This window comes from Pogona vitticeps, chromosome 4 (assembly GCF_051106095.1).
Source record: "Pogona vitticeps strain Pit_001003342236 chromosome 4, PviZW2.1, whole genome shotgun sequence".
NCBI lineage: Eukaryota > Metazoa > Chordata > Lepidosauria > Squamata > Agamidae > Pogona > Pogona vitticeps.
This window is the reverse complement of record NC_135786.1, coordinates 49,149,879-49,176,913: the sequence shown is the minus strand read 5'-3', so window position 1 is coordinate 49,176,913 and position 27,035 is coordinate 49,149,879. Positions and strand designations below refer to the sequence as shown.

Sequence of the window (27,035 nt, the reverse complement as noted above, 5' to 3'; positions counted from 1 at the left end):
AGTTGAGAAATTGATCTGCAAGATAAACAAACCATTTTCATGTGTTATGGTAAAAAGTTTTTGCCATAAATGTTTCCAAACCATGTACAAGAATACTAACTTATTACCTGGCACATTTTCAAATCCATATAGGATGCTGATATCCAAATGTAGAGCATAGTACATATCTGCATCAGGTCTAGATTTGACTCTCAGCCTCAAAAGGGGTTGTTACAAAACAGCTTGCATGTGTGTATCTGTCTAGCTGAATCATAGCAGTGTCTACTACAGTGTTATCCAATGAATGTGTGCCTGCATGAGAGTTATTAGGTTTCTAAGGATGTCTGGTTGCTGAAAAATCTTTGAAATATGGCTTAAACTAATCACCCTGTTTCATACCTCTGTCACATTGCATCAGGTGACTTTAGAACCATTATACCTTTGTGGAAAGTTACTATCCCTCATCTCTAAACAGTACTGTCGGGAAATGTTGTCTAATACTGTGGAAAAGAAATGAAGATATCCATGGATTTGCCATGCGCATGGAAGTCCATAGTTCGTACAGAGTATGTATAAGCCTGTATGAGCAGGCTTTCCTCACCTCTGCTAAACACTTTGGGCAACAATCGAATTACTGGAAGCTGGAGGGCACAGGGCAAAGGGACCTGCACATAGCATAAGAGACAAGGGGAACTTTGAAAGGTCATGGTGATAACAAGCATAGATATTCTTCTTATTCCAATAAAAGATCATCACAAACACAAAGTCCATCTGAGAAATGTTGAACAAGGAAAACTTTGTTGGGTGTAAAAAAAAAGATTCATAAAATGCTTTCTGTATTAAACCCTTTGCCTTTGTCATCTAAGAGACAGTTTTGACTCTTGGAACACTGGACCATAATAGACTGCAGTCTTATTTTTATGCAATAAAGTCTGTGTGTGAACAGCATTTTTGCTTCAAGTAAATTATTTTCTGACAATACAACTGAGATTGCCAGTGTCTGGGATTGCCTTAAGGACATGGGAGTACAGTAATGTTTTACTGATGCTGGATTTGGACTGTAATCCTTTATATGTTTACCTGGAATAAATTAGTAATAAATGTTTTTTTCTGTTTACTTCAGAGTAGATCTGCGTAACACTTCACTATCAAGCAATATACACTGCACTTCACATTCCAGCTCATTTTGTGATGTATATAAAGGTTTTAAGCTAGGAAAATTCAGATCCTTGCCATCAGCACTAGTGGCATACCCAGGGCTAATGTTTGTCTCACAATTCTGCTGTCTAAAGGTGGAACTGTTGTATGCCCAATTCACTATTCCTACAAGTGTCTAACCCAGGGGTCTTCAAACTGGTCACACGGAGGACCACATAATATATTTCTGATATTTTCAAGGGCTGAAGAAGCGTGCACGCACCTCCACATGCACTCCCATCGCCCCCGAACTCCCGCCCACCCGCACGCACACTCACCTGCCTGCCCACATGCTTGTGCACATGGACAGGCTGGATGTGGCCCATGGTTGTACTTTGGAGACCTCTGGTCTAAGCCATGAGAGTCTTAGAATAAGATGGATAATATGTAAGAATGCCTTAAAATCTGATATGCATGGGTTGCAAGTGAGTAGGATGTCCTTTAAATTAGAACGTCAGATCCATGTTTACATATTTACCTCCCAATGCAAATATTTTGTGCATATTTAAGTAGACATGTAAATTGCATATAAATTATATTCATATGTGCAATTTATACATGTTACAGAAATCAGCTTTTCTTGGTGCACATTTGGATTATTTGGATGGTGAGTCTGGGAATACAGAATAGTCCAGAATATAACCAGTCCCTGTCACAACCATTCTCATAGTACCTGGAGAGATGGTGTAAACAAGAGGACAAAATAATTTTTTTTGAACAAATTTTAAGAAACTGATTTTTTTCCTTGTCATGAGATCATACCACCTGCCATATTCACTGAGAAACATGTTGATAATTACAGAATATAAAAAAGAAAACTTCTAAATCATGGATTTATCACTTGATTTTGAAAATGCAAGTTTCAGATTCATGAACATCACTTTTCCTGTCTCCCATCCAAGTCCTTCCCATTTCAAATTCTCCTGGCTAAGTTTTCTTGTCAGATTTTATTCTACACAGTTAAGTTTGCAAACAGTTATACAAAATAAACTATACAACAATCAGTAACAATCAATATAACATGAACCATATTGGAAAGCAGCATTATTTATCAGAATATTGAGTGGTTGTTGAAAGAAACCAGAATGAAAACAAGTAGTTTCTGGTGTTGATTTGATTGCAAAATTGAGCTAAAGAGCAAATTAGCTCATTGCACTTCTGCACTGCCCTCTTAGGAGCAGACTTCCAGTAAAGTAACCCATTCTGTGGGGTGAGGGGAGGCCTTTAACCTTCAGCAGCAAACGTGGCTTGAAACTACTGTCAAAGGGCAAGTTCTCAAACTGGGGAGTACTTGTCAATGCTCTGTGCTTTGTTTACGTTCATTAGTGCTTTGTTGTGACCACATCCCATCATGCAATAATACAATGAAACAGGAAAGCACAAATCTCCAACCCTAGATTTGTCATTAATGGGCATTCTGTAGTCCTAAGGGGCACCACTAATAGCGATCAAACTGCTGATGCAAATATAAACATAAGGAGTTTTTAAAAGCCCCCAGGTTATGGTTCCCTCCCCACTCTCTAAACAGCAGTCATGTGTCATCTTCTCTGAACTAGCAGATTTCAGCTGCAGGAGATGATGGGATTCACTGAAATCTGATGTTTTGTTCATTTTTGGTGTTGCTATTTATTATTCACAGCATAAAATGTTTCATTAGTAGTAAAATGGCAGGCAAATGAACTGTTACTATTTTGAGAGCAAGACAATTGAGACAGAAACTGACATTAGTTTTTGCAGACAAATGACTAGATCTCATAGCAGTCCCAACAAAAGCAAACTCATCAAAATCAGTGGCTCTGACAAATAAGTCCTATTTCTTTCCATGAAACTACTCTGCTTAGAACTGCTGTGTAGAGTGAGTAGTTTAGACATTGGTATTTTGTGGTCTGTGCAGCAACTTTCATAAATCAATCTCCACACACTGCAAAAACCTGCATCTCTGCTTCAACTTCCAACAGCATTAAAGTGAATGTCAGGTTATTCTAGAATCATAGAATATTGAGGTTGAAAGGGGCCAATAAGGCCATCCAGTCCAACCCCTTGCTTGATGCAGGAATACAAGTCATAGAATGCTGTAACCCAGTGTTTCCCAACTTGGGGGTTGTATTCCCCAAAGGGGTCCCAGAGTGTTTTCCAGGAGGGGGTGTCACAGGTCACCTTATATGTAGCTCTTAAATAATTTCTTCCTTGTCTTTTCAGAGGGGATATTAAAGTTAATGTGTATGTATGAGGAAACAGCCACTTTGGGGAAGAAAGAAGCAACTGCTTCCTGAGAAAGAATGACTTTACCCTGTTAAAAATGCCTTTTTATGCAAACATGGTGGTAGGTCGTAGGTTACTTGGCTTTTAAGGGGACAGTGACTCAAAAGAGACTGGGAACCTTGGCTGTAACTGTAGGAGGGAACAGTAACAATCCTTCCAAAGTCCTCTGCTGGTCTCTTGAGTGTGGGGAATTAAGTGACACTCATCTCTTCTGGTTTAATAGATAGTGCTCATTGCTTGAGACAGCCTCACATCTCATCCTGTTAAATTGCTTTTTTCTGGTGGTAGGCTGGAGGGGAGAAGGAATCAAGCTACTGTCAAGTAGGCAAAGCACTGCCAAGCTCTGTAGCCCCTTAGGGTAACAAGCTAGGTTTCTCCTAACACATGTCAAAGCAAATCAGAAGACCTCAAAGTGGGTGCACGTGTGAACTTCATGAGGGGCAAGGAAGCACAAGCAAGAAGCGCATAGTAGTACTGATGAGAAAGGGCAGGGCTGGGGGCTTTGCCTGACATCAGTAGACTCAATTCTCAGAGGAATATTAAGCATGCATGTCAGTGGCAGAGTGAAGAGCTGGAGGCCTGGACGGTAGAACAAAGACGCATTTTTGAGTTTGTGGGTGAAATGGCCTTGGGATGTAAGGAGACGCAGTTCAAGAGACTTTGTTAGTGACTCAGTATTTAGGGATGGAAATGCTCACTGTCCATTGCTTAATTTCATTTTTAAAAATGTGTCAGAACTTAAGTTAATTCCTAAATGTCACAATATCTGGAAAGTCTGACAGGCAGCGTCATGTTGATAGTTAAGTGGTTAAAAAAATTGGACTGCATACTAAAAAGTGCTCTTATTCTCCTGATTATATTGCACAGTCTATGGCTGAGCCTTGATCATGCAGATGGCTTTTGGGCTGAAGTCCCATGTCTATGCATTTTAAAGGCTTGCCTTTCTTGCTGCATATATCAGGAATGGGTAGCTATGAACTGAAGAAAATGGAGAGCAGGGTGGCTTCTTAGATTTGAGAAATTCATTTCCCTCAAAATTATTTCTATGGCAATGAATAAGCAAATGATGCTCAGAGACACTTTTGCTAAGTTCCCATAGGTTTAACATAATAGTGGAAACATGTTTTTTGTCCTAGGGAGGGCAAAATATCTTATTTTGTTTCTAGAACTGTAGCTCTTACAACACAATCTTATACATGTTTACTTAAGACTTAGTACTATTGGATTTAGTGGAACTACTCCCACCTGTGTGTGTAAGATCGTAGCCTCAGTTAAAACCCATTCAACTGAAGAAGAATTCCAAGTAACTGTACAAAATATTACTAGAGGTGAAAGGCAATCAAACACCATAGATTCGTTATCTTAGCCTTGCATGAATGTTTTACCATGCAGTCTCCGTATTCCAACTCTTCTGTCTGACAAAATGGACATATTCCAAGAAAGTTTACATTAAAATATATCAGTTAGTCTTTAAAGTATCACAACATATTCTCTTTTTAAAAATTTCATTTTGTGTTTCTTGTTGAAACATTTTTAGGTCAGTTATTTTTAAGCTAACAATTTCTAGGAGGTGCAAGTGGCAAGAGATTATGACTCTTCCAAGTTGGTGCCCATTGAAACATATATACTGTATGTATAAACTAAAAGTAAATGAAACCGCCCAAAACCCTGTTATATTTGTATTCATATTTATAAGGGTTTAAATATGTATTAGATCCATTATTCCTATGAAACTGGGAAGATTAATTGCTGGGATATGTTTAACTGAATGACAGGTCTAGTTGTTTGCTAAAGCTCCTTCATTCCATGATGCTGTGTAGTGCTTGTTATTACAGTTCTGTGCCTCTTGTGTTCATTTGCACTCTGTCTTATAGCACAAATACTGTACTTTTATTCTGTAAATTCTGCAAATTATGCAAAATAAACATATTTGCATATACTTGCTTTTAATTTTACACATGCTGTAGCTTCCACCTCTTCTCACGTCTGCATGATCAAGCAGCCTAGTGTGTAGAAATATGTAGCAAGGAAAGGTTTTCCTGCCACAGAGCAAAAGTGATCGCTAATTTTTTGGTTCAGCTGCTGTCAAAGGAGCAGGACCAGAAGAAGGCTCAATCATTTACCAAGAGCTAAATGTTGCACTGCATTTACACATAGCTGTGGAAAAATACATCAATGTAGTTAGGGTGTCCACTGTCACTGGGGAAATAATAGTTTTTGTTCATTGGAATATTTGTTCATTTTAATTTTGTTAAAGTGAAATGAAAGAAATAAAAAAGGAACAGCCGTCAAAACAGGCTTAAAACCTAATGAGCCAACAATTCTGTGATGCAGTCATAAATGTCTGAGCATGTACTGTTTTCTCACACAAGTCCTCTTACATGTCAACGGTTCTTTATAATAGAGGTGATCGGCAGTCACATACATAAATTTGTGCTTTGTGAAAGACAAATTGCACCAAGAGAGAGATGTGTGCTACACAGTGCCAAGATAAATAGATGGTGCAGTGCTTTAATTAAAATGAATGCCCATATGTATAATGTTGACTTGAGCCATACTCTTGTACCATGCTCTTCTTAATTGGACAAGTAATGTAATTATCTTGTGGCAATAACCAAAGTATAGTTGAAGTGGATGTAGGATTTAGTGTGTACATCTTCAGTGCTAGCAGGCCATGCTAGCTTTCAGTTTGGGGCAGAAGGTAACAGAAGTACTAGAAGAGATCTACATTTATTTCCTCTGGGGCAGGGGTAGCCCAGGACATGCACAGCTGTAAAAGCAGTCAGAGGAACCATGCTTTGTTAAGCTGGTTTGATTCCTTTAAGTCCTTTTAAAAGGTGTCTCTTTTTAAGAGAACTCTTCCTATACCAGTGCGTGTTGAAGACTTCCGTGAACAATGCTGTTTGTGTAGGGTTCTGCTCAGAAAATAAGCCTTAATTATTATTTTTAAACTGTCAGGCTAGTGTGGAGTACTTAATTTTTTAAAAACATTCTCCTCTTCCAGTGGCTTTCCTAGTCACCTGCCCATATGCTTTACTTGTGGTAGTCATTGATGATCAATCAATGACCACTGAGGGGAGAGTATATCCAAATATTAATGGCGAGCATGAATCTGAAAGTTGACATCTAGAGTCTGCCATTTTGTTGTATTGTTTTTAAAGCGCTGATTGAAGACTCTCCTGAAAGGGATAATAAAATGTTCAAAAAGTGCAGTCTAAAACACAGTAGTAACAAAAAATAACTTAAGATAGAAAACCTTAAAAATATAAATTTCATCTGATCAGTTAACAGCCAGAAAGGTCTTCATTAACTCTGTTTTGTAGGGCAAGCCCTAGCCTTGGGCAAAGTGAGACTGCTGTCTCAGACAACAGGTGCTGGGTGGGTGGAAAACAAGGAAAGGCAGCAAGGATAAAGCTTTGCATGCCCAGAACCTGCGTGACATATTCTGAGTGGCCCTGTTGTCATCAGGTGCAGTGAAGGATACTGTCCTTTTATCCATTTCAAAGTAAGCTTTTTCTGTGTGTGCATGCTATTTTCACCACAGGTAGCAAAATGTCTTAGGTCATCCTTGCCATTTTGCTATCTAAAATGAAATACCTGCTTAATAACAGAAGTGCATTTTAAAAAATTGTTTTACATTTTTACACATTTCCAGAGTGGTGTCCTACTCCCCAATCTTGTCACTGCTTCTTGCATCTGATGAAGTAGGCCGCAAAGTACACAATGCTAAAATAGATTAGTTAGTCTTTAAGGTACCAAGACTCTTTGCTGGCTTTTCTATAAGCCTACTAGAAGTCTTAATAAAGGATTATCTCAAAGAAGTGTAGCTGGCTTATAATATCATGATTAGATTAATGTAAGATTTATTTAGCTGTCACAACAGTTAACTGGGGTGTGAAGAATCTCAGGATGCCCAAAAGTCATACTGTGTTCAGGACAGTTTTGTTAAGGATCAATCAGATTTCCCCTATCCATATTTATTTCCCAGAGAAAGCATCAACTTGCCCATGGAATGGTAATCAGACAGGAAATCAAGAAGGCTGACAGGAATTATAGGCAGCTGGCTGTAATATCAGTTCCTTGATAATGGATCAGTCTGGAATCCCATGGGTACTTATGAGACAGCTAATCTGTCTTTGACTATTAGCAGTTATTTCATGCAACATCGTGTGCTGTCCCAAGGAATGGAATTATTAGTGGTGGCATCCATCAGCAAAATCTTTAACCATTATCAAAGTTGGTTTGGGAGAGATATTGCAAGAAAAGAGGCAACTGTAGGTCTTGCTTTGAATTTGGTTTCATATTTGTATAGCTCCAGTTTATAAAAAGAATATGGATTTGGGCTCAATAAAGCAAAGGAAGTCCAGATTTTCTGGATCCCTTTGCAACTAGAATAGGTCTACTGAATCCCCATTTAGCCAAGTGAGTGTTCCTTCTAGGCTGCAAGTCCGAAAACATCATCTCTGGATGGTTTAAACAGGTGTTTGAAAGTCTGTGTATGGAATGGAGAACCATTTCTCTAATCAGAGAGCCAGGACTGGGCCTTTCTCCCTTTCATGCTTACTTCATCCAGTTTTATTCCTGTGTAACATGTGAAGCAACCCTAAGAGCACTTTTTCCTAGATAGCTTTTTATACATGAAAATAGTTTCTGTTCAAGAATTTATGTGAGCCCCATAGGTATGTGATAAATGTGTACATCTTGTTATCCACGTTATTGTCAAGTGTGACAGACTACTTGCAGGACTGCTCAATTTCCTTGCCAGTTGAATGTGGTGGTATCATTTTTCTGTCCTCCCAATGTTTTGAATATGCCAATGGAAAGAATAATGGGGATGCACTAGAAACTATGGTTTCCAGCTCTCCAAATCCAGTCAGCCAATTTCGCTTATTTTTATTAATATAATATTCACAAACCCTAATAAATAAGAAGAGCCAGGGTGGTGTGGTGGATACAGTGATGGACTACAACCCAATAAACCTGGGTTCAAGTATCTGTTTGGCGACAGAGTGATATTGATAAAACCATTCCTTCGGTATCTGGCATACTTTGAAACCTTTATTAGGGTTACTATAATTGAGAAGAGCTTTGACGAACACTTAACAAAACTACGTCTCTTTTTTGACAGAATGCCTTTATCAAAATCCTGTCTTAAGTGCCACTAATGCACTACATAAACAATCAACAATAATTCTTTACTGTGGTATGCTGGATTATCTATTATCTGCTATCAATTCTGTACCTTAAAGGAATGGTATACAGCTTGTTTTGGTTGGTTAATGACATCTCAGATTAATCAGCACTGGGAGAACCAGGTTACAGCTGGCAAACTGAGTCATCAAATGACCAATCGCCTGCAAAACATTGGCAAAGAGGCAAATAATAAAGAAATAGAGAAAAGCCTAGAATTTTTTTCTGAGTAGTCTATAAGATTAAATTGAGGTATTGGATCAGAAAACTAAAAAAAAGTTTCTGTGATCCAGAAACTTCACTTTAGCAAACTGCAAATTAAAACAACCCCAGAGTTGGTTTTTCCCTAAAATAATAAACAAGTAAGTTCTAATCAATGAATTCTCTGGGTCAAGGCGGGGAGTTGGGGCAGGAGCAAATACAAAGCAGGATGTCAGCTGGGGGAACTCAGTTATCCAATAACATATCACTTTTGTAAAAAGCTATGCTGAACAAATCTCATGCAATAAATATATAATATTTTATTTAAGATATTGCAGAATTTGAAACTGAAATATGCCACCTGGTTCCAGACTCCATCAGCTGTGGCCCCTTGTAGCAACACAGACCCATGCCATGGCATTGTCCTTTGAACTGACCATTTCTGAAGTAAAACTTCAGCAGCTCTGCAGAATAGTGGTGGAAAATTCTGCATGGGGTGATAGAAACCTACATTTGTTTTCATTTAATATTTACAAGGTTTGACAGGGCTGGAGACTAAGAAATATCCGCCCTGTTGCTCTAAGATAAACACTTCTTGGGCAGCAGTGGCATTTATCGAAGCTACAGAAGATGTAGATGTGAGAGAGGTCTTATAGTAAAGAAAGGGATGGTGATTCAAATACTATTATATGAGTCATTGAACTCTGAGTGCTGTAACTATTGCACACTTCTGGAAGCAGTATATGTTGAAACCGAGTCTGTAAATTCAGAGCAACAGGACCGAGGGTTCAAAATGTAGTCATTAATGGCCCACTGGGAGGCGGGGGAAAGACAGCAGAGTTAGCGCACTGAGAATTATTCCAGTTCTACTGCTATTCTTTTATGATATGATTGTTTATTCAGCCACATTCCCCTGACATTATATGTAGTTTGTTTAGGCTAAATGCCCAGGGAGAGAAGGGACAAGACTTGTGCTCACTCAAACACAGCATCTATATTTTATCAAGCGAAAAGAAAGAAGACCACAATTACAATCAGCAACACCCCCTCTTTACTCAGTGCTGCGTGTCCCCCTGTGTCTTTGAGACAAATCTGCCAATACTGGATATGTACTGTAGCTGTTTTTGTGCTGTGTGTTCCTGCTGAGCTGACACAGGAAAAAAAGATATGCTTCCTGCATATTATGCACCTTTTAAATATATATAAAAAGGAAGATCTAGGGGGAAAAGTTGCATCTCAAATTAAGTGTGATGTATTTTTTCTTATTGTATTCAGTTCTTGGTCTGCAGTTCACAGGATGTTTAAAGCCACAGTTCTTGGTGCTAAGCTAATAAACATGCCTCAATCTAAAATGAAGCCTAGATGTTTGGGATTAATTTATTAGCAGATGAGTCTGTGATGGTTTGTTTTCTGAACTTCATTCATGAAAGGATTTGTTATCATAGTGGATATAGGAAACAGAAGGGCTCAGACGGTGAGCTTTGCAAATCCCAGAGGAATCTCACCTTGTGATGTCTTTTCAGTTCGTAAACCAAGTACGTACATTGAATGTGAAGGCAAACAGCAGAAACGATAAAATAACTAATACTGAGACTTTCACTCATAGCTCATTGTATCATCAATATTAATTGATATACAGAATTTTCTATATGAGATTTGAACAAGTATTGGATATAAATGAAAATGTATAGTTTTTTTATTTTAATGTACAGTATTTGCGATTTTTATTTTAACTTAAGACAATACTGCAACCTTTAGATTGGAATGTCTAAAAAAATGACAGGCATAAAAAAAGAAAAACAAATAAAAATGACAAAACATGGCACCTTAAAGACTGTTATATTTTAATATGAGCTTTCATGGATAAAATACACTTCCTCAGACATAAGGCAGAGATAACATGGCAAGTTTTTATACGTTTATAGGTAAAGGTAAAGGTTCCCCTTGACATTTTTAGTCCAGTCATGTCCGACTCTAGGGGGCGGGGCTCATCCCGTTTTCAAGCCATAGAGCCAGCGCTTGTCCGAAGACAGTTTCCGTTGTCACGTGGCCAGCGTGACTAGGGAACGCTATTTTAAATGGCATCAAAATACAGAGACCATGGTTGGTTGGTGTCCAAGATCCTACAACAAGAAGAATCAGCAGTGAGAGTCTCAGTTGCCCTTTTGTTTTCCTCTCCTCTGAGTTTCAGATTTGTTTTTCTCAGTATGGAACGTATTTTGTTCAGTGCAAGAGAGAAACAGCTGAGCGAGAGATTGCTATGCATGTGATAAACCTAGTCCCAAATAATGTTGACTCAGCAAGCCTTTCTTGCCAGGTATGCACAGCATGAAGGCATTAATAACAAAGAACAAGAGAATAGATTGAAAATGGTGAAAATTTATTGTGTTTCCACACACATGGTGCTGGCTTTTTTTGCTAGTATTTTTGCATTTACATTTTTTCATTAATAATTCTATTGTCATACCTATATGTTTCAATGCATATCAGGTTTTCCCCTCCAAAGCAATGGATTTAAATCTGCATTGCCAGAAAGAGAATCACCTGGCAGATGTCCTTTGCTCTGTATTCCTGCATTGAGCAGGGAGTTGGACTCGATGGCCTTAAAGCAGTGGTCCCCAACCTTTTCCCAACGGCGGACTGGTTGGGGGTGTGTGGCATACCCACAGAGGGGCAGAGCTCTCACACATGCATGCACACATCACGCTTGGTGGGGCCCGCTCGCGTGCATGCACGCAGCATGCTCACAGGGGGTGGAATGCGCAACGGCGCTCATGGGGGCGCTCGTGGAGGGTTGGAGATCTGTGTCCACGGCTCAGTCCTGGATCAGCTGCGGACCACTGCTGGATCGCGGACTGGAGGTTGGGGACCTCTGCCTTAAAAACCCCTTCAACTTCATGATTCTGTTATTCTATGACTTAGGATATTTACTTTCATGTGAAAAATACTATTAGAGTTTTAGGTGGCTTAGGCTAACCTTTTATTTCTTGTTTGAACTAACAAAGCCCATTTGCTTTTTAGAAGACCATTTTAATGTATTATGTTCTGTGCAATGACGCTTGTTTCATTGAAATGGCCTTGGGATCTAATGAATACTATTAATGTTTTAGCGTTTTATGTAGTGGTATATTTAAGAAAATGAAAACCAGGGTGGTATAATGGATACAGTGATGGGCCAGGAATCGGGAAACCTGGATCTGAAATCTGTTTTGGCCATGGAAACTCATGGAGGGAGGGAGGCACTGGTAAAACTTTCCCTTAAATATCTTGCATACCTTACAGCAGCCTCAGTAGGGCTTCCAGGATAGATTTGATTTATTAGCTTATAAGAATAATAGGATCGGATACACCCAGAAATCCTGAATATGTTCAAGAGTTGGTTACAATGTGAGAAAGAAAAACTGCTCCTCTCACGCTCAGAGGAAGATAGTCTTTGTTACATACTGTATTTTCCAGGACTAATATGATTTGGTATTATAGTACTTCACTTAGATTGTGCAGAAATGTACTCCAACACAGTCAAATGTAGAAAGTGCGCCTTTTATGATAGGTGTGCCTTGACATAATTGGAAGGTAATCTTGATTAAACTAGGGAGTGGGTGTACTACCACTGAAAACCTTAAGTTTGTGTTCCCCTTTGGAAACAGATAATCTTTTGTATCCTCAGATGGACCTTTGGTGGTAAACAAAGATTGCCCAGGTCTTTAAATGGAGACGTTAGAGCCACCCATTCAGAGGGAATAGATGGGAAAGAAATTCAATGTATTGAAGAAGAATTAATTTAATGTGCCCATGCAGAGACGTTCAGAATCTATCTAGACTAAAATCATTCCTTACCACATTTTAAAACAAATTCCAGAGTATACTGAAAAACACACACAACAACAACTATCCTCAAACAGTATCATTATATTTCTGTTTATTGACAATTGGAGATATATATGTATTTGCACCTGACATGTTCATGGTTTTGTTACTTGATTTCAATCCACCATGGTATGTCACGTGATTTGTCTTGTAGCTCTGTGGCTCTTTATGATTTCTTTTTCTCAGCAGTTCATTGATGTTTGCACGGTTGGTTTCAAAGTTCTTTATCATTCAACTCATTTGTTTTATTTATATGGAAAAAATCCCTGCTGCTACAGTTTCTGAATGTTTATAATTTATTAGCTGCAAGGCTAGGATCAAGATATTAAAGGCAGAAGGATACTTCAAGATCTGAGTTGGACTATTTCAGATTTGTACCTAGAAATTAAACCAGGAAAAATAAAGTTATAGCTAAGCACATATTTAGAGTTATTTCATGTTGTCCTTTAAGAACATTGTCCATAAGCACTCTTGTTAAACTCTATCTTGAAAGATGAGGCTAAAATCTAAGCTATATGATCAGCAGCTTCATGCGATCTCGTGTTGGTTTGGACCACTTCAAGATACAACAGTCCAAATCTACTTGCTTTGTTATGTGGGTATAAAACAAACAGTAATAACTTTTGGAAGTGAATTGTCTTAAGTTAAGAAATCACCATAAACATTGTACAACTCATTGTGCAGTTGATAATGTCTGTGACAATTTCCTAACCTGAAGAAATTTCCCTCCAGAAGTTGTGCCACTTAAATAAATACACTAGAAGATTTTATCCAATATGATTATATTAGAAAGTGAGATATGTTCATGGAGTGAGACTGAGCAAGAGATGGAAGAGACCAGAGATTATCTGTGACTCTTAATGCAAGGGCTAAGCAGAATCTAGATAACTAAAATAGTCACACTTTGAAATAATAGAATTAAGTAGTTAATAATTCATTTTCTTGCTCCCTTTAAACATTATGGGTGTGCGGCTATTTTTGTATCATGACCTGAGCCCTGGAAATAAGGTGATATCTGTCCTAAGATTCTGTTGGAAGGGACAGAGGAGAAAGATGCAGGTATCTGATTCATGTATAGTATTATAATAAAATGTTGCCTCTTATCATACATTTTATTAACTGGTTCTAACCATTACCTGTTATTTTCAAGTATCCAGTTTGACAGTGATACCAGAGTTTGGCAGTAGCTATTATGAAGATTAGAAATGAAGCTTGAATGCTATTATATCAAGCTGAATTGTGCTGAGCAGTTGGAAATAAACTCTTATGTATCTTTACAGAATCACATTCCCTTCTTTCCTTCTGTCTGTGGATCTGTACTATACCTTCTGAAGCCTACAATGAGTTCATCTATAGGACTTACTTTCTTGTCATTAGTTATCATCTTTTGTACAGGTAAGATCTTTCTCTGTCCTGATGGAAAAGTGAGATTCAGTTTTGGGCTAAGCATGGAAACTGATCTGGGCTCATACTAACACAGTAACAAAGCTTTTCATCCAAAATTCAGAACATGAAATTATCTGGAGCATGTGATTCACATGCTACATAGTTCAACTGCATTGATCAATGTTTGCCATGTATATCATGTAATTTTAATATGGCTTATGCATGTATGCTTTGTGCATTTTATGGGGCTGTTGTGTTCATTGCACATAATTTTTAGGAACATAATATGAATTTATTTATTTATTTTTCTTATTTTTTAAGATTTGCAAATTTCATAATTACAGCAGAAAGAACATGAGATTGTAAAAATTCAAGTATGGGAGAAATCAGAATCAAGGCAGAATACTTTAAGTGCTTAGCTTTTGGAGGTCTAGCTTTGTAATGACCATTCAGTCATGTTAGTGATTATGAATTTAAGTTGCCACTTCTTTTTTTTCTAACACTCATCCCATTTTTAATAATTATGTGGCAGACAGAAGCAACCAGATCCTCTCATTATCGAGAATAATTCCAGTAGTTGATTCCAACTAGAGGGTTAATAGTTTTCTTTTATTTACTTTGGATAAGAAATTTTTGAAATTAGAAATTTTTCATAAATTCAACAGAAAGAATTTGAGATTTTTAAAAAATAATAAGAAAGTGAGATGGTGAAACTGACAGATTGATCCACCCTTAGTCTGGTTGTACTAAAGAGGAGAACCAAGGCAATGAACAACAACAAAAAATTGAGTCCTGCCATTACATTGCAAATTTTTTGAACAGTGCCCTCATATTTAGTTCTTTTTACACAGAGCTCATTTTTATGTCACCCTCATTGACTGTTTACCATGGTAATCTAACCTAATCAGCTGTACTCTCTGCTGTCATTTAACGCATACATTTCTATTTTCCCTTCAGTCCTTCAATCTTCAGATGTCTCAAGCTATGCTTTAAAAGGTTGATCCCTCAGTGGGAAGGCTTTTCATTTCAGATGACTGAGAATTAGATAATGCCTTGGAGCTAATTCATCATCTTAGGGAGAGGCTACTTCAGTGTCCTTTATAAATATCTAATTACCTTTTAATGTTCCCTGGGTCTCTTGGGAAGGTGACTGGCCTAGATTAGGAAGCAATTAGTCTGTGTGGAAACTGGTCTGACCCACATATGTTGGTGACATCAAGGCAATGTTAGGTTTGCTGTTAACCAGCTGAATGTAGTTTTTCACCACCACCACCACCCTGCCCACTTCAAGCAGAGACCATAAAGAGTAAGTCATCTACAAAACCCTGCAGGGGCATTTTCTAATGGCTGATAACATACAACACAAAAGATGAGGATAATGATGGCTAGAAAGCTGTGAAAATTTCTCAGTATGAGCAGGAACAAGGAACCAGGAGGGGGGAAAGCCTGGTGTGGCTGCATCATAATACTGTACAGTAATGTGGTCTTGGTTTGAGGCTTACTGTCTAGATCTATAAAAATGCCTAAATCTCGGCATCCCAAATCAAGGTTGCTTTTTCTCTAAGGAAAATGAAAAATTGTATTGTAGTAGGTTTTTCACAACATGCAAAAATCAAGGAGCTGCACTTACTTCTCAGCCCCTGGAACAGTTTAGGAAAATAGGCAACGAATTGTTCTATAAATGACATTTCTAGTTTACCTGTTGTGTACTGTTAAAAACTGAAGGAATTCTTGTTCCGCTCTGACTAACCTCAGGCTATTCCTTTGTATCCCTATACTTACTATATAATATCAGCAAGTTCTAGCAAGAGGCATAAAGCTCTTGTGTAATGCAGCGAGAAGATTTTCTGATAAACTGTGTGTGAAATAATTGTTCAAGAGAACCTAGAAATAGCTCTGAAGAAGAGGAAGAAATAGCAACTCAGAAAGATCTCCAAGGTGATGCTAAGCAGAGCATTGTCCATTATTGTGAGAACTCATCTTTATAGCCATTACAGCTTACTTTTTTCTCTGCTACACAGAACAGAACAGGTCTATTTTCCTTTTGATGTGTCAAAATAAAAGTAAGGGATGGACTTTGCAGTGCACTCCTGTACCTTCTCACTCAGAAGTACTTTGCATAAGATTTTTCATTCCCAATTGTGCATAGGATTGCAGCTTTACAGCAGAATCCTAGGCAGATTTGCCCAGAAGTAAGGCCCTCTGATGGCAGAGGAATTAGTTCTTGTATGAGAAGACACAAAGCTGCAGCTTTCTGTGCTGAATATGCTTTCCTGAATTTGTCCTGGAATTTCTGCTGATGCAACTTTAAAACTGACTGTGCAATGGCCTATTAAAATTTGTGTCTTAAAGTTGTACACAGTCCTGAAAAATCGCATTTTCCAAGGGGAGAAATGGCTCTGTCTATAAATCCTGAATTATCTGAGATGTAAAAGCAAGCTGGTGAATGCTGGTATGATGGAGCAGTTGTATGACTGAAAAATTGGCCATTCCCAACTGGTATCTTCCAATTCTTGATAATTCACTCTAATTACCCCAGAAATACTGCTTCATATAGCTTCCTCAAAACTATTATTCTGCTTTCTCAAATCCAAGTTACTGATAGGATTGTGATTTTTTGTGTGTGTGTGATGACATCTGTAGCAGTTCCTTTAAAACAGCTTCATATTGTTGTTTAGTCATTAAGTCTTGTCCGACTCTTCGTGACCCCATGGACCAGAGCACACCAGCCTCCTGTCTTCCACTGCCTCCCAGAGTTGGGTCAAATTCACATTAGTAGCTTCGATGACACTGTCCAACCATCTCATCCTCTGTCATCCCCTCCTCTTCTTGCCTTCACTCTTTCTCAACATCAGGGTATTTTCCAGGGAGATTTCTCTTCTCATGAGATGGCCAAAGTATTGGAGCCTCAGCTTCAGGATCTGTCCTTCCAGTGAGCACTCAGGGTTGATTTCCTTCAGAAGGGATAGGTTTGTTCTCCGTGCAGTCCAGGGGACTCTCAAGAGTCTCCTCCAGCACCACAATTCAAAAGCATCAATTCTTCGGCTTCCTTCCCCCTGCATTAAGATTCATTATTGGCCAAAATTCTCTTGCTTTGTCTAGTAAATTGCACTAGAATAGGCCCATTGAATCCATGGGGATTTCATGGTTCAACTCCTTTGTAATTTCAGTCAGTTCAAATAGGCCTATTCTAACTGTGACTTACTTTAGCATAGCAAGTCACAGAGTAGGCCCACTTATATCAATGAAACATACAGAGGGGCTGACTCACAAAATCTCCATGGATTCATTGGACATAATCTAGTGTGATTTGCTACACTAAGCAACAGGTTTTTGGCCATTATCTGCTAACTTCTGTTTTTTGTTTTACTTTTAAAGACATAATTGTGGAATTGTGTGGTTCCCCAGCTGTTCACTGTGTGGTCCAACAGCTGGTTATATTCATGTGGCAGTTGTGGTGGCTGGAAAAAAGCAAGGCAGTGGTCACAAGAGTAGGGTTTTGGAGTGCCCCACTAGCAATTTTGCTTAATCACAGACCTTTTGCAAAAGGCAGACAACCCTTCTGCTATATTTCTGCAGCACGGTTCATCTTACTCCTCAATCCAAATGCGATTTCCTCCAGACACCATGAAATCTCAGGTGTGAGCTTGGCTTATCTTCTTACACTCCTGGCGATCGATACCTGACAGCTGCAGTTCATAACTAGCACAGGGACACACAGGGAGGGCAACAGGGGACACAACTAGTGAATACAGCGTTCACATTGAATTAAAATGGATATGAACAGCCAGATTTTGCTTCTTGTTTCAACAAACAAATTGGCCTAATTCATCCCTCAAATTGGGAACCAAAACCTGAGATTTAACAAACAGAGCTTTCAAACACAAAATATCTTCCAATTAGAATGAATTATTTATTGAGTGCTGAGTAGTCTCAGTCAGTCCTGCCCCGCCCCCAACGCTGAGCCTGAAGTACATCTGGGTTTAATCATTGGAATGTCATTAGTAGATGACAATCTTTCTAAGCCAATATTGCATTCTTATTGTTTTGTTGCCCAATCAGTGTCAAGGACAAAGCCATTTTCAGCTAAGACAGGATAAGTGGGCCTCTTTCAAGGCTTAAGAGGAACCAAAGGACCCTGTCATTATTTTAATTAATCCAGCATTGTTTAATGATCAGCACAAGCAATACATGGATAGGTCTCCATCACTAAACTACAAAAAGGAAATAACTCTTGCAAACTAGTGATGTGGGGAAAGCCATAAGATGGACATATTCCACAGTCAGCCAATTCATTTTCTTTCATACATAGGCATATGCATATGTGGGAGATGAATTTTGGTGGAATGATAACAATTCTGTATGTTTAAACATAGAACTGCCCCCAATCATATAGAGGAGTATAGATGAGGATCATAAAACCCTCTTGTCTCCTATGCCATCTCATGATAGCTGCCCTTCCCTGCTGGTGATGGGAGTTCAGCTGAGGAGTAACTTGTTTGTAGACAGATAAACTGGAGCACTATTTAGCTATACTCTCCTTTTGCTATTTAAACCCTCTACCACCACCACCTCATTATTTTATGTGATTGGGGCCAATTTTATGTTCTGAAACAGGCTGTGCAATCCGTGGGTCATGGCTGCTCCTGCTGTATGACTGAAGCCAAAGAATTCTATAAATGTTCAGTGCAACTAGTAGAAGCAATGTTTCTTAAGATTGTTGTGTGGGGAAGAGGCTTTCACCTCCCTTACCCACTGCCTGTCATCTTAGAGCAACTGACAAACTTATTTCCCCACTGTTATCAGCAACAGAGAATGAGCAGCTTTTGTGGGGGTTGCCAGAGGACAGGAATTGCTTCCACCACTTCTTTAGTAATCCCAACAGCTCAGTGATCAAGGAGGGGAGTTTTAAATTTACCCAGTGTTGCATTCTGAGAAATTTGGTAGAGGCGGGTAGAGAGTGTATAAATGTAAGTTATGTGCGTGTACATGCATCTCTGTGTGTTATCATCAGATCCAGTGGAGGGCGGGGATGCAGTCCCATGGCTAAGGCTGAGGAAGGATGCAACCACCAGCCTCATGGGGTTTTGTATCTGGAATGAAAGGGAACACCATTCTCTTGTTCTTTGCTTCAGGCATTCATATCTCTAGGACCTGCCCTGTTAGTGTTCTCCTCTAATGTTAAGACTGTCATTGTTTTATCCTGGGATGTAGCCCCAACAACAACCCAATGGATATCAAGCTACTACAGGCGTACCTCTGTTCACGAATTGATTGATTGATTAATTGATTGATTGATTGATTGAATTTGTACCCCACCCACTTAGTCAACTGACTACTCTAGGCAGCTAACAGCATATAAAATAAACCATTTAAAATATGGAACAAATAATATATCAGTAGACAAAGACTCAATGTGAAAAAAACAAAATAAATCAAGAGGTGACTGGAGGGAAGGCTTGCCTGAACAGCCAGGTTTTCAGTTAGCATTTAAAAATGCCCGGCGAAGGGGCATGCCTTCTGCAGGATGCCTTCTCCAGGATGTTTTGTAATGCGAAAATTCACAAACTGAAATGTGGTTTCCCATAGGAATGCATGTACGGGGGCAGCGCTATAAATCTCCCAGGTACAATGCAAACTTGCTTCTTATTGTAGAAAAGATTCGTAAACCGAGGCATTATTTTCAATGGATTTACTTTCATAAACCGAGGTGTTCATAAACTGAGTTACCACTGTATGGAGAAAGTCTCTTCTTGTCAAAGCAAGAAGGATCATTCCATATGTTTCATCATATGCCTAAAGCCTGGAAGAGTTACTTTCATGGGCTACAGGTTCCTGAATTGGCCAGTCAGCATAACTAGTGTCCTTGCTGGCTGGAGTTTCTGGGTGATACAATTTTTGAAAGCTAGTGTTTCTGAGCTCTGGATATGATTGAATGTATGCTGGCTACTGCTCAGTGCACTTAATGCCTAAACTGGCTTAGCATATCCTGCTCGGGTAGCTGCAATCTCTAATTGGCTAATGTCTGGGCAGCTGCTAAACTGAGTTTGAGACATTAGCATCCCTCCCCCCACCTCCTTGTGCATAAGCTAAATTGCAATAGCCCAGACGTGAAATAAGATCGCTACAGGTCAAGGGGCTGATGACAGTAAGTGCTTTTGCCCTGCTCTTCTTTTCTCAGCTGGAAGTCACTCTTGCATAAAATATGACACTTATAAGAACCATGTATTTTAAACACTGTCGTACTTCACTCTGAAAGTAAAGAGGCAGACAATTGGGAAGTCGTTCCTATTTATTATTTGAAGAGTCTGTACTTGTCTTTTCACTTCCAGAAAAGAAGTGTCTCAATGAATATAAAAAATATTAAAAGTACACAAAGGAACACATGAAGAACTGTATCAGAGCAATAACCTGTTTAGTCCAATGTTCTTTTCCTGTTGCCAGCAGAACATGAATGCATAAACCACAACTATCCATAAACCATAACAAGCTAAAGAGTAAATACAAACAAAAGTAAATACAAACAAGCAAGCAGACAAAAAAGAGCCAAAACTAATAGTTAACAAATAAAACTGCAAAGGGCAGCAGTAGCTGCATTCATCTTCTGCTGCACAAACACAAAAGATTCTTGTGGCAGCAGAAAGACTAACAAATTTAAACTGGCATAAACTTTTAGGGACAACATCCCACTTTATCAGATGCAGCTGAAGGATGAAAGCTTATGCCAAATAAAGCTTGTTAGTCTTTCAGCTGCCACAAGACTCTTTGTTGTTTAAATTAAATTAAGCAACAGGGGAGATAAATGGACTGAAGGAAGCCTTCCTCTGCAGTGCCACCAGCCATGTGTCTGGAAGAAAGGCGCATACAAAGGACACAACCAAGATCTCCTCTAAGTTTCTGGAGCACTGTGTGGGAGCCCTGCCCCATACACAGGGAGTTCAAAATTCATCTTAAGCAAATGAGTGGCCCTGATCTAGCACTACACAGCCACACAGCTGTGCAGATTAGAGGGAACATGCGACACAACAATGTTAAAAGGATGGTTAGATTTATGTGGAAGCACATAGTCCTTCAGGATGCTAGGCCCAAAGTTGTTTAGGGTTTTAAAGGTTAAAACTGGTACCTTGAATTAAACTTGGAAATAAATTGGTGCCCTGTTCTTGTGACACAGTAAAATGAGACATTCAGTCCAGCATTTTGCTCCTGCAGAATTCTAGTAGCAGCATTTTGATTGTGCCTTAGCTGATATTTCAGTGTGTCACACAGATCCTCTTTCAGACTAGGTTTTTATCATTCTAATTTCAACACACAGTGTGACACATACTAACTAGAGAGGAGGGCATGAGAATTTGTTTCACTTAGGAGGATGACCTCTTTCAAGGTAATGGGAATGCTACATGGAGAGCTTGCAAAGTTTCAGTGTTTCTGCTGCTGTTTCTCAGGTGACATTTTCACTGATGATTGGTCCAGGACAGAGCTGAACTGCAATATGTTCCCCCCCCCCTCTGTCCAAGTAGATAAAGCCCTATGTTTTGAGACACAAAAGAAACAACATAATAAATTGTGATATATCATGGAACAAAGTTTTGAGCTTTACAGCACTCCTTTCTGTTTGTTGAAGTACTCAGCAGAGCAGCTGCCATTTTAATTGTTTGATGCTGCTTTTTTTGGGTACTCAGTTAAAATCAGACTATTTTGGGTTTCTTTCACCTTATAATGCAGTGTGGTGGCCAACAGAAAGCACTGCAAGGAACTATGGGCCGGTCTTTGAAGAACAACCGCGCAACATCATTTTCCCAGAAGGATCTACAGAGGAGCAAATACTGTTGGCGTGTCATGCACGAGCCAGCCCTCCTGCAACCTACAAGTGAGACTTCTTGCTTCCAGCAGTGCTTTTGTTTCATGGAAGGTTTTCTGGTTGTGATACTCACAAGGGTGTGCCACCATTTTTGTTTTTGAAAACTGGCAGCACATCTTGTCCAGTAAATGAAATGAATTAAATGGGATTTAATGCTGGATAAGAATAGGGCTTCATCTTAAATGTGCTGATTGTGCTTTAAATGTGTCCTATAATATCTTATGAGCTCAGAAATGAGTGTCCTGGTTTATGATGCAGGAATCTCAGATTTAAAAATTTAAAAAAAAAATCTAAATTCTATGTCTAGAAGGCAAAAGATCAAAAGGAAAAGTTAAACAAACTTTCTAGAGGCATACAGAGTGTGTGGGAAGCAAAGCTAGGAAAGCTACTTTTTAAATGTTTGGTTTGCTTATACAAGTACCCCCCCCCCCCCAGTAGCTGGCTATGATTACAGCTACCTATTTAACAGTAAGTCTTTATGTTTCCCAAAATAACTCAAATAGTTACTTCATCACCTCAATACCCACAGGAGAATAGAGGCAGTGGTATAAAATACAACATGAGCCACCATTCAATCCATGTGATACTCTTTCTCTACCATTTAACTAGAAGCATGTTCTTAGAACAAAAAAAGTTATGATAATTCCACAAAATGAATGGTATTTATCTTATGTTGAGTTACAGTGATAATGTAACAAAAATATATTCTAGTAATTGCAAACAAGAAAATAAAACAACTGACTAAATATCTATCACTAGATACTTCTAAGATCTGATATAGTCATGGATGAAGCTGGGAGACTAGAGAGGAGATGACTAGATCTGGGGAGCAAGAAGCTCAACAGATAACATTTCCAAGACTCTAGCTCTATATCCTGTCTTAATGCAGTATGGACTGACCATATGTTGCCTGTCTGCCATTGATTTGTTTTTGATTTATTGGGTGAGGATTGCTTTATTTGTTGATAAATGGGGTGCAGTATTTACTATTTATTTAAAATTAATTTTATTGTATGTTATTTTGTTTATATTGCATGTAAACTTCCTGGAATAGTATTTACCACTAATTGGTGCAGTATACAAGATACGTACGTATGTACGTACATACGTACGTGCACGCACGCACGCACGCACGCACGCACGCACGCGCATGCATGCATGCATGCATGCATACATGCATACATACATACATACATACATACATACATACATACATACATACATACATACATACATACATACAGTGGTGCCCCATATAGCGAGGTTAATCCGTTCCGGATTAACCCTCGCTATACGGAATCATCGCTAAACGGGTAGGGGAAAGGTATTGGAATGCATTAAACTTCGTTTAATGCGTTCCAATACCTTCGTTACTTACCCGTTCAGCGAGGATTCCAGGTGCCGGCAGCCATTTTCGCGCCTTCGCTAAGCGAGGGCAGGGCGCGAAAACGGCTGCCGGCAGCCATTTCCGGGCTTCCGGCGGCCATTTTGGAACCGCCGATCAGCTGTTCGGCGGCTCCAAAATGGCCGCCGCAATACCCGATCTTCGCAATGCGGGTTTTCCCCATTGCGAAGATAGGATATGTTTCCGTATAGCGATCCCGAAAAAGGGATCGCTATACGGAAACATCGCTATACGGTGCACTCGTTAAGCAAGGCACCACTGTACATACATACATACATACATACATACATACATACATACATACATACATACATACATACATACATACATACATACATACATACATACATATTCTTATCTCTTGTAATAATCTTTAAAATCTCTTATATCACCAAATAATCCTTGGGACTCACTGTCCTATGGTAGGTCCTGTTGACAGAGCGTGTGCAAATGCCAGTGTCTATTCCTCTTCAGTAGACACTAGTGTTAATGTTAGTTGCCACTGTGATTGTTCTGTTCTGTTCCTTTTCTCCCACCCCAAATACCATTGTTTTGGCAGGTGGAAACTGAATGGCACAGAGATCAAAATTGAGCCGGATTCCCGCTATAGATTGAATGGGGGCAACCTTGTGATAAGCAACCCAGTGAAAACCAAAGATACTGGATCTTACCAGTGTGTGGCAAACAACTCTGTGGGCACAGTACTCAGCAGAGAAGCTTATGTTCGCTTTGGCTGTAAGTAATCTATTTAATCTTTACTGGACTTTTCTGAAGTTAATTCACATAAAAAGAACAGAGCTTGGAAAACCTGCCTTTTAAGATTACAATTCCCAGAAGCCCCCAGTTATTACAGCCAGTAGCCATGTTGGCTGGGGGATTCTGAGATTTATAGTCCCCCCAAAATTATAAATTTTAGAAGTTTTGAGGAAGAACCACACGACACAAGGATGTGTGAGAAATGTGGCACCAGCAATGGACAGCACTATTACAGAAAACAACAGTCAGGGTAGAAGTGAGGCAGCAGTGCATACTTACATATTATTATGCTTGATAAGGACTGACGTCTTCCAAGGGCAGGCTGAGAAGAGTGAAGGAGTGAAAAAAGAAGTGGGGGTTTGGAGGATAGTAGGGGTCTGCTGTCTCAGTGATCTCTTCCATTAACCAAGAGACCCAATTCAATTATGAGGAGAATAGAGTCAAACAAAACTGAAAGCACTATGAAGGAGGTGATTCCCCCTGCCAGAGTCCTGCCATGAGGAATGAGCAAGGGATTCAGGCACCTTCACAGAGGCTCTGAGCCAGCATATGGCCCTTGGGAGACAATGGTATGGACCATGAACACTGGGGGTAGGACAGCCAGTGGCTGGAAAATAGCGCAGGCTAAAACTGGCTGCCATCCTTCTGGGTTTGTTGATGCAGTAAGAGTTCCAAGCCTAAATAGACTGAGTGCTTGGTGATTCTCCCACACCTGTGTTTGAAACCTTTTACTATAAGATTTGCAAAATCTCTGATGAGAAGGTAGGTATGACAGATGTCATTTTCATCATCATTCTTTATTATGGTCACAAAGCAGCAAGATTATAGAAAACAGAACTTACAGAAAGAACTCCTGTATGTAGTATATGAATCCTTCTTTCAAGGTGATTGCAACATTTTCTCTCTAGTTCTCATAGCAATCAATAAAAATTGAGATACCCTGTCAGTAATATGTGTATCATCCTTGAGGTCAAGATGTATGGGGCCTGTTTGTATGGGCATAGGGTTACTCCTTATTTTTTTTGAATGGGCTGTATTAATTTATAGTTACTTTCAAGTCAGAGTCAAAATTGTGGTTTTAACCTTTTAAAGCTGTGAATGCTATAGATTCAGATTAGCCTGAGGATTCTATTTTCTATTTATTTTATTCATTCATTCATTCATTCATTTAATTTATACTCTGCTTATTTATTTGTTTTTTTGTTTACTTGCTTGCTTGCTTGCTTGCTTGCTTGCTTGCTTGCTTACTTACTTACTTACTTACTTACTTACTTATTGGATTTCTATTCTGCCCATTTAGACCGAAGTCTACTCTGGGCGGCTAACAACAGTACAAATAATGACAATATAAAATAAAGCAACAACAATAATACAATAGAAGATGACAATGAAGTAAGTTAGGTATTGACTGGAGGGAAGGCCTGCCTGAAGAACCAGGTCTTAAGTTTGCTCTTAAAAACACCCAGCGAGGGGACCAGGCGAATTTCCAGGAGAAGATTGTTCCAACGATGAGGGGCCACTGCCGAGAAGGCCCGGTTTCTTGTTTTTTTCCTCCGGGCCTCCCTCGGCATTAGGCCCCTCAGCCGCCTATCCTGGCTAAAACGAGTGATTCAGGTAGATCTAGGTGGGAGGAGGCGTTCCACTAGATATCGAGGTCCCAAACCATTTAGGGCTTTATATGTCATCATTAACACTTTGAAATCAATGTGGAAACAAACGGGCAGCCAATGCAGGGCAGCCAGAGTGGAGGAGATATGTTGATCTTTTCTCACCTCAGTGAGAAGTCTGGCCGCTGCATTCTGCACCATTTGAAGCTTCTGCACCAATCTCAGAGGTAGTCCCACGTGGAGCGCATTACAGTAGTCTAATCTTGAGACTACAAGCACATGGACCAGTGTGGTGAGTGCCCCGACATCAAGATAGGAACGCAGCTGGGCAATCTGCCAAAGATAGAAGTAGGCGGTACGGACCTCTGACACTATGTGGGTTTCCATAGTAAGTGCCGGATCCAGATAGACCCCCTAAGCTGCAAACCTCATGGTGAGAATCACCCCAGCAAAAGAGAGGGAGTTTCCCAAACCATCAATGGCAGGGCTACCTATCCTCAGGACCTCTGTCTTGTCTGGGTTCAGCCTCAGACCATTCACCTGCATCCACTGCAATACAGCCTCCAGACAGCACTGAAGGGATGAAACGGCATCCACCGTTGTTAGGAAAAAGGAGATGTGGAGCTGGGTGTAATCAGCATACTGATGACATGAAGCCCCATACCCACTAATTACCTGACCCAGCGGTCTCGTGTAGATATTAAACAGCATTGGGGAGATAATCGAGCCCTGTGGGACCCCACAATTGAGGTTCCATGGAGCCGATGGAGTCTCCCCAAGCTGTACTCTCTGAGGTCAGTAGTCCAAGAAGGATCAGAGCCAGGCAAACACCAGACCACCAGTTCCCAACTCAGAGAGACTCCCCAGGAGGATACCCAGATCAACAATATCAAAGGTGGCTGAGATATCAAGGAGGACCAACAGAGACATTTTGCCCCTGTCAGCTTCCCTCAACGGGTCATCAAACAGGGCAACCAATGCCATTTCTGTACCGTGGTGTGGCCTGAAGCCCAACTGGAATGGATCCAGAGCATTGGTTTCATCCAAAAGGGTCTGGAGCTGATTGGCCACCATCCTATTTACCACTTTGCTAAGGAAAGAAACATTGGGCCTATAATTGCCAGTGTCATCCACTGCCAAGCTCAGTTTCTTCCTAATGGGTCTAATGAGTGTCCCTCCTGGAGAGACCCATTAATTATTGCAGTGGCCCATTCAGTTGTTATAGGCCTGGCTTCTTTGATTTGCCAGGCCGGGCAAGGATCAAGGGAGGAGGTGGTGGCATGACAGTGATCAAGCACTTTGTCTACCATATGTGGCATCAAAGGCT

At 39.7% G+C, this 27,035-nt stretch overlaps 1 protein-coding gene across 9 annotated transcripts in view; it reads left to right on the top strand.

Annotated features, from left to right (window-relative positions):
• CNTN2 (contactin 2) overlaps positions 1-27,035 on the top strand; it is a 67,354-nt gene that overhangs the window by 9,513 nt on the left and 30,806 nt on the right. For all 9 annotated transcript variants that reach the window (XM_020797246.3, XM_078391882.1, XM_078391881.1 and 6 more), the window contains exons 2-4: positions 13,977-14,091; positions 21,805-21,949; positions 23,905-24,080. In XM_020797246.3, the coding sequence (XP_020652905.3) occupies positions 14,037-14,091; positions 21,805-21,949; positions 23,905-24,080 (376 nt within the window). In that variant the 5' untranslated portion in view covers positions 13,977-14,036. The remainder of the gene's footprint in view (positions 1-13,976; positions 14,092-21,804; positions 21,950-23,904; positions 24,081-27,035) is intronic.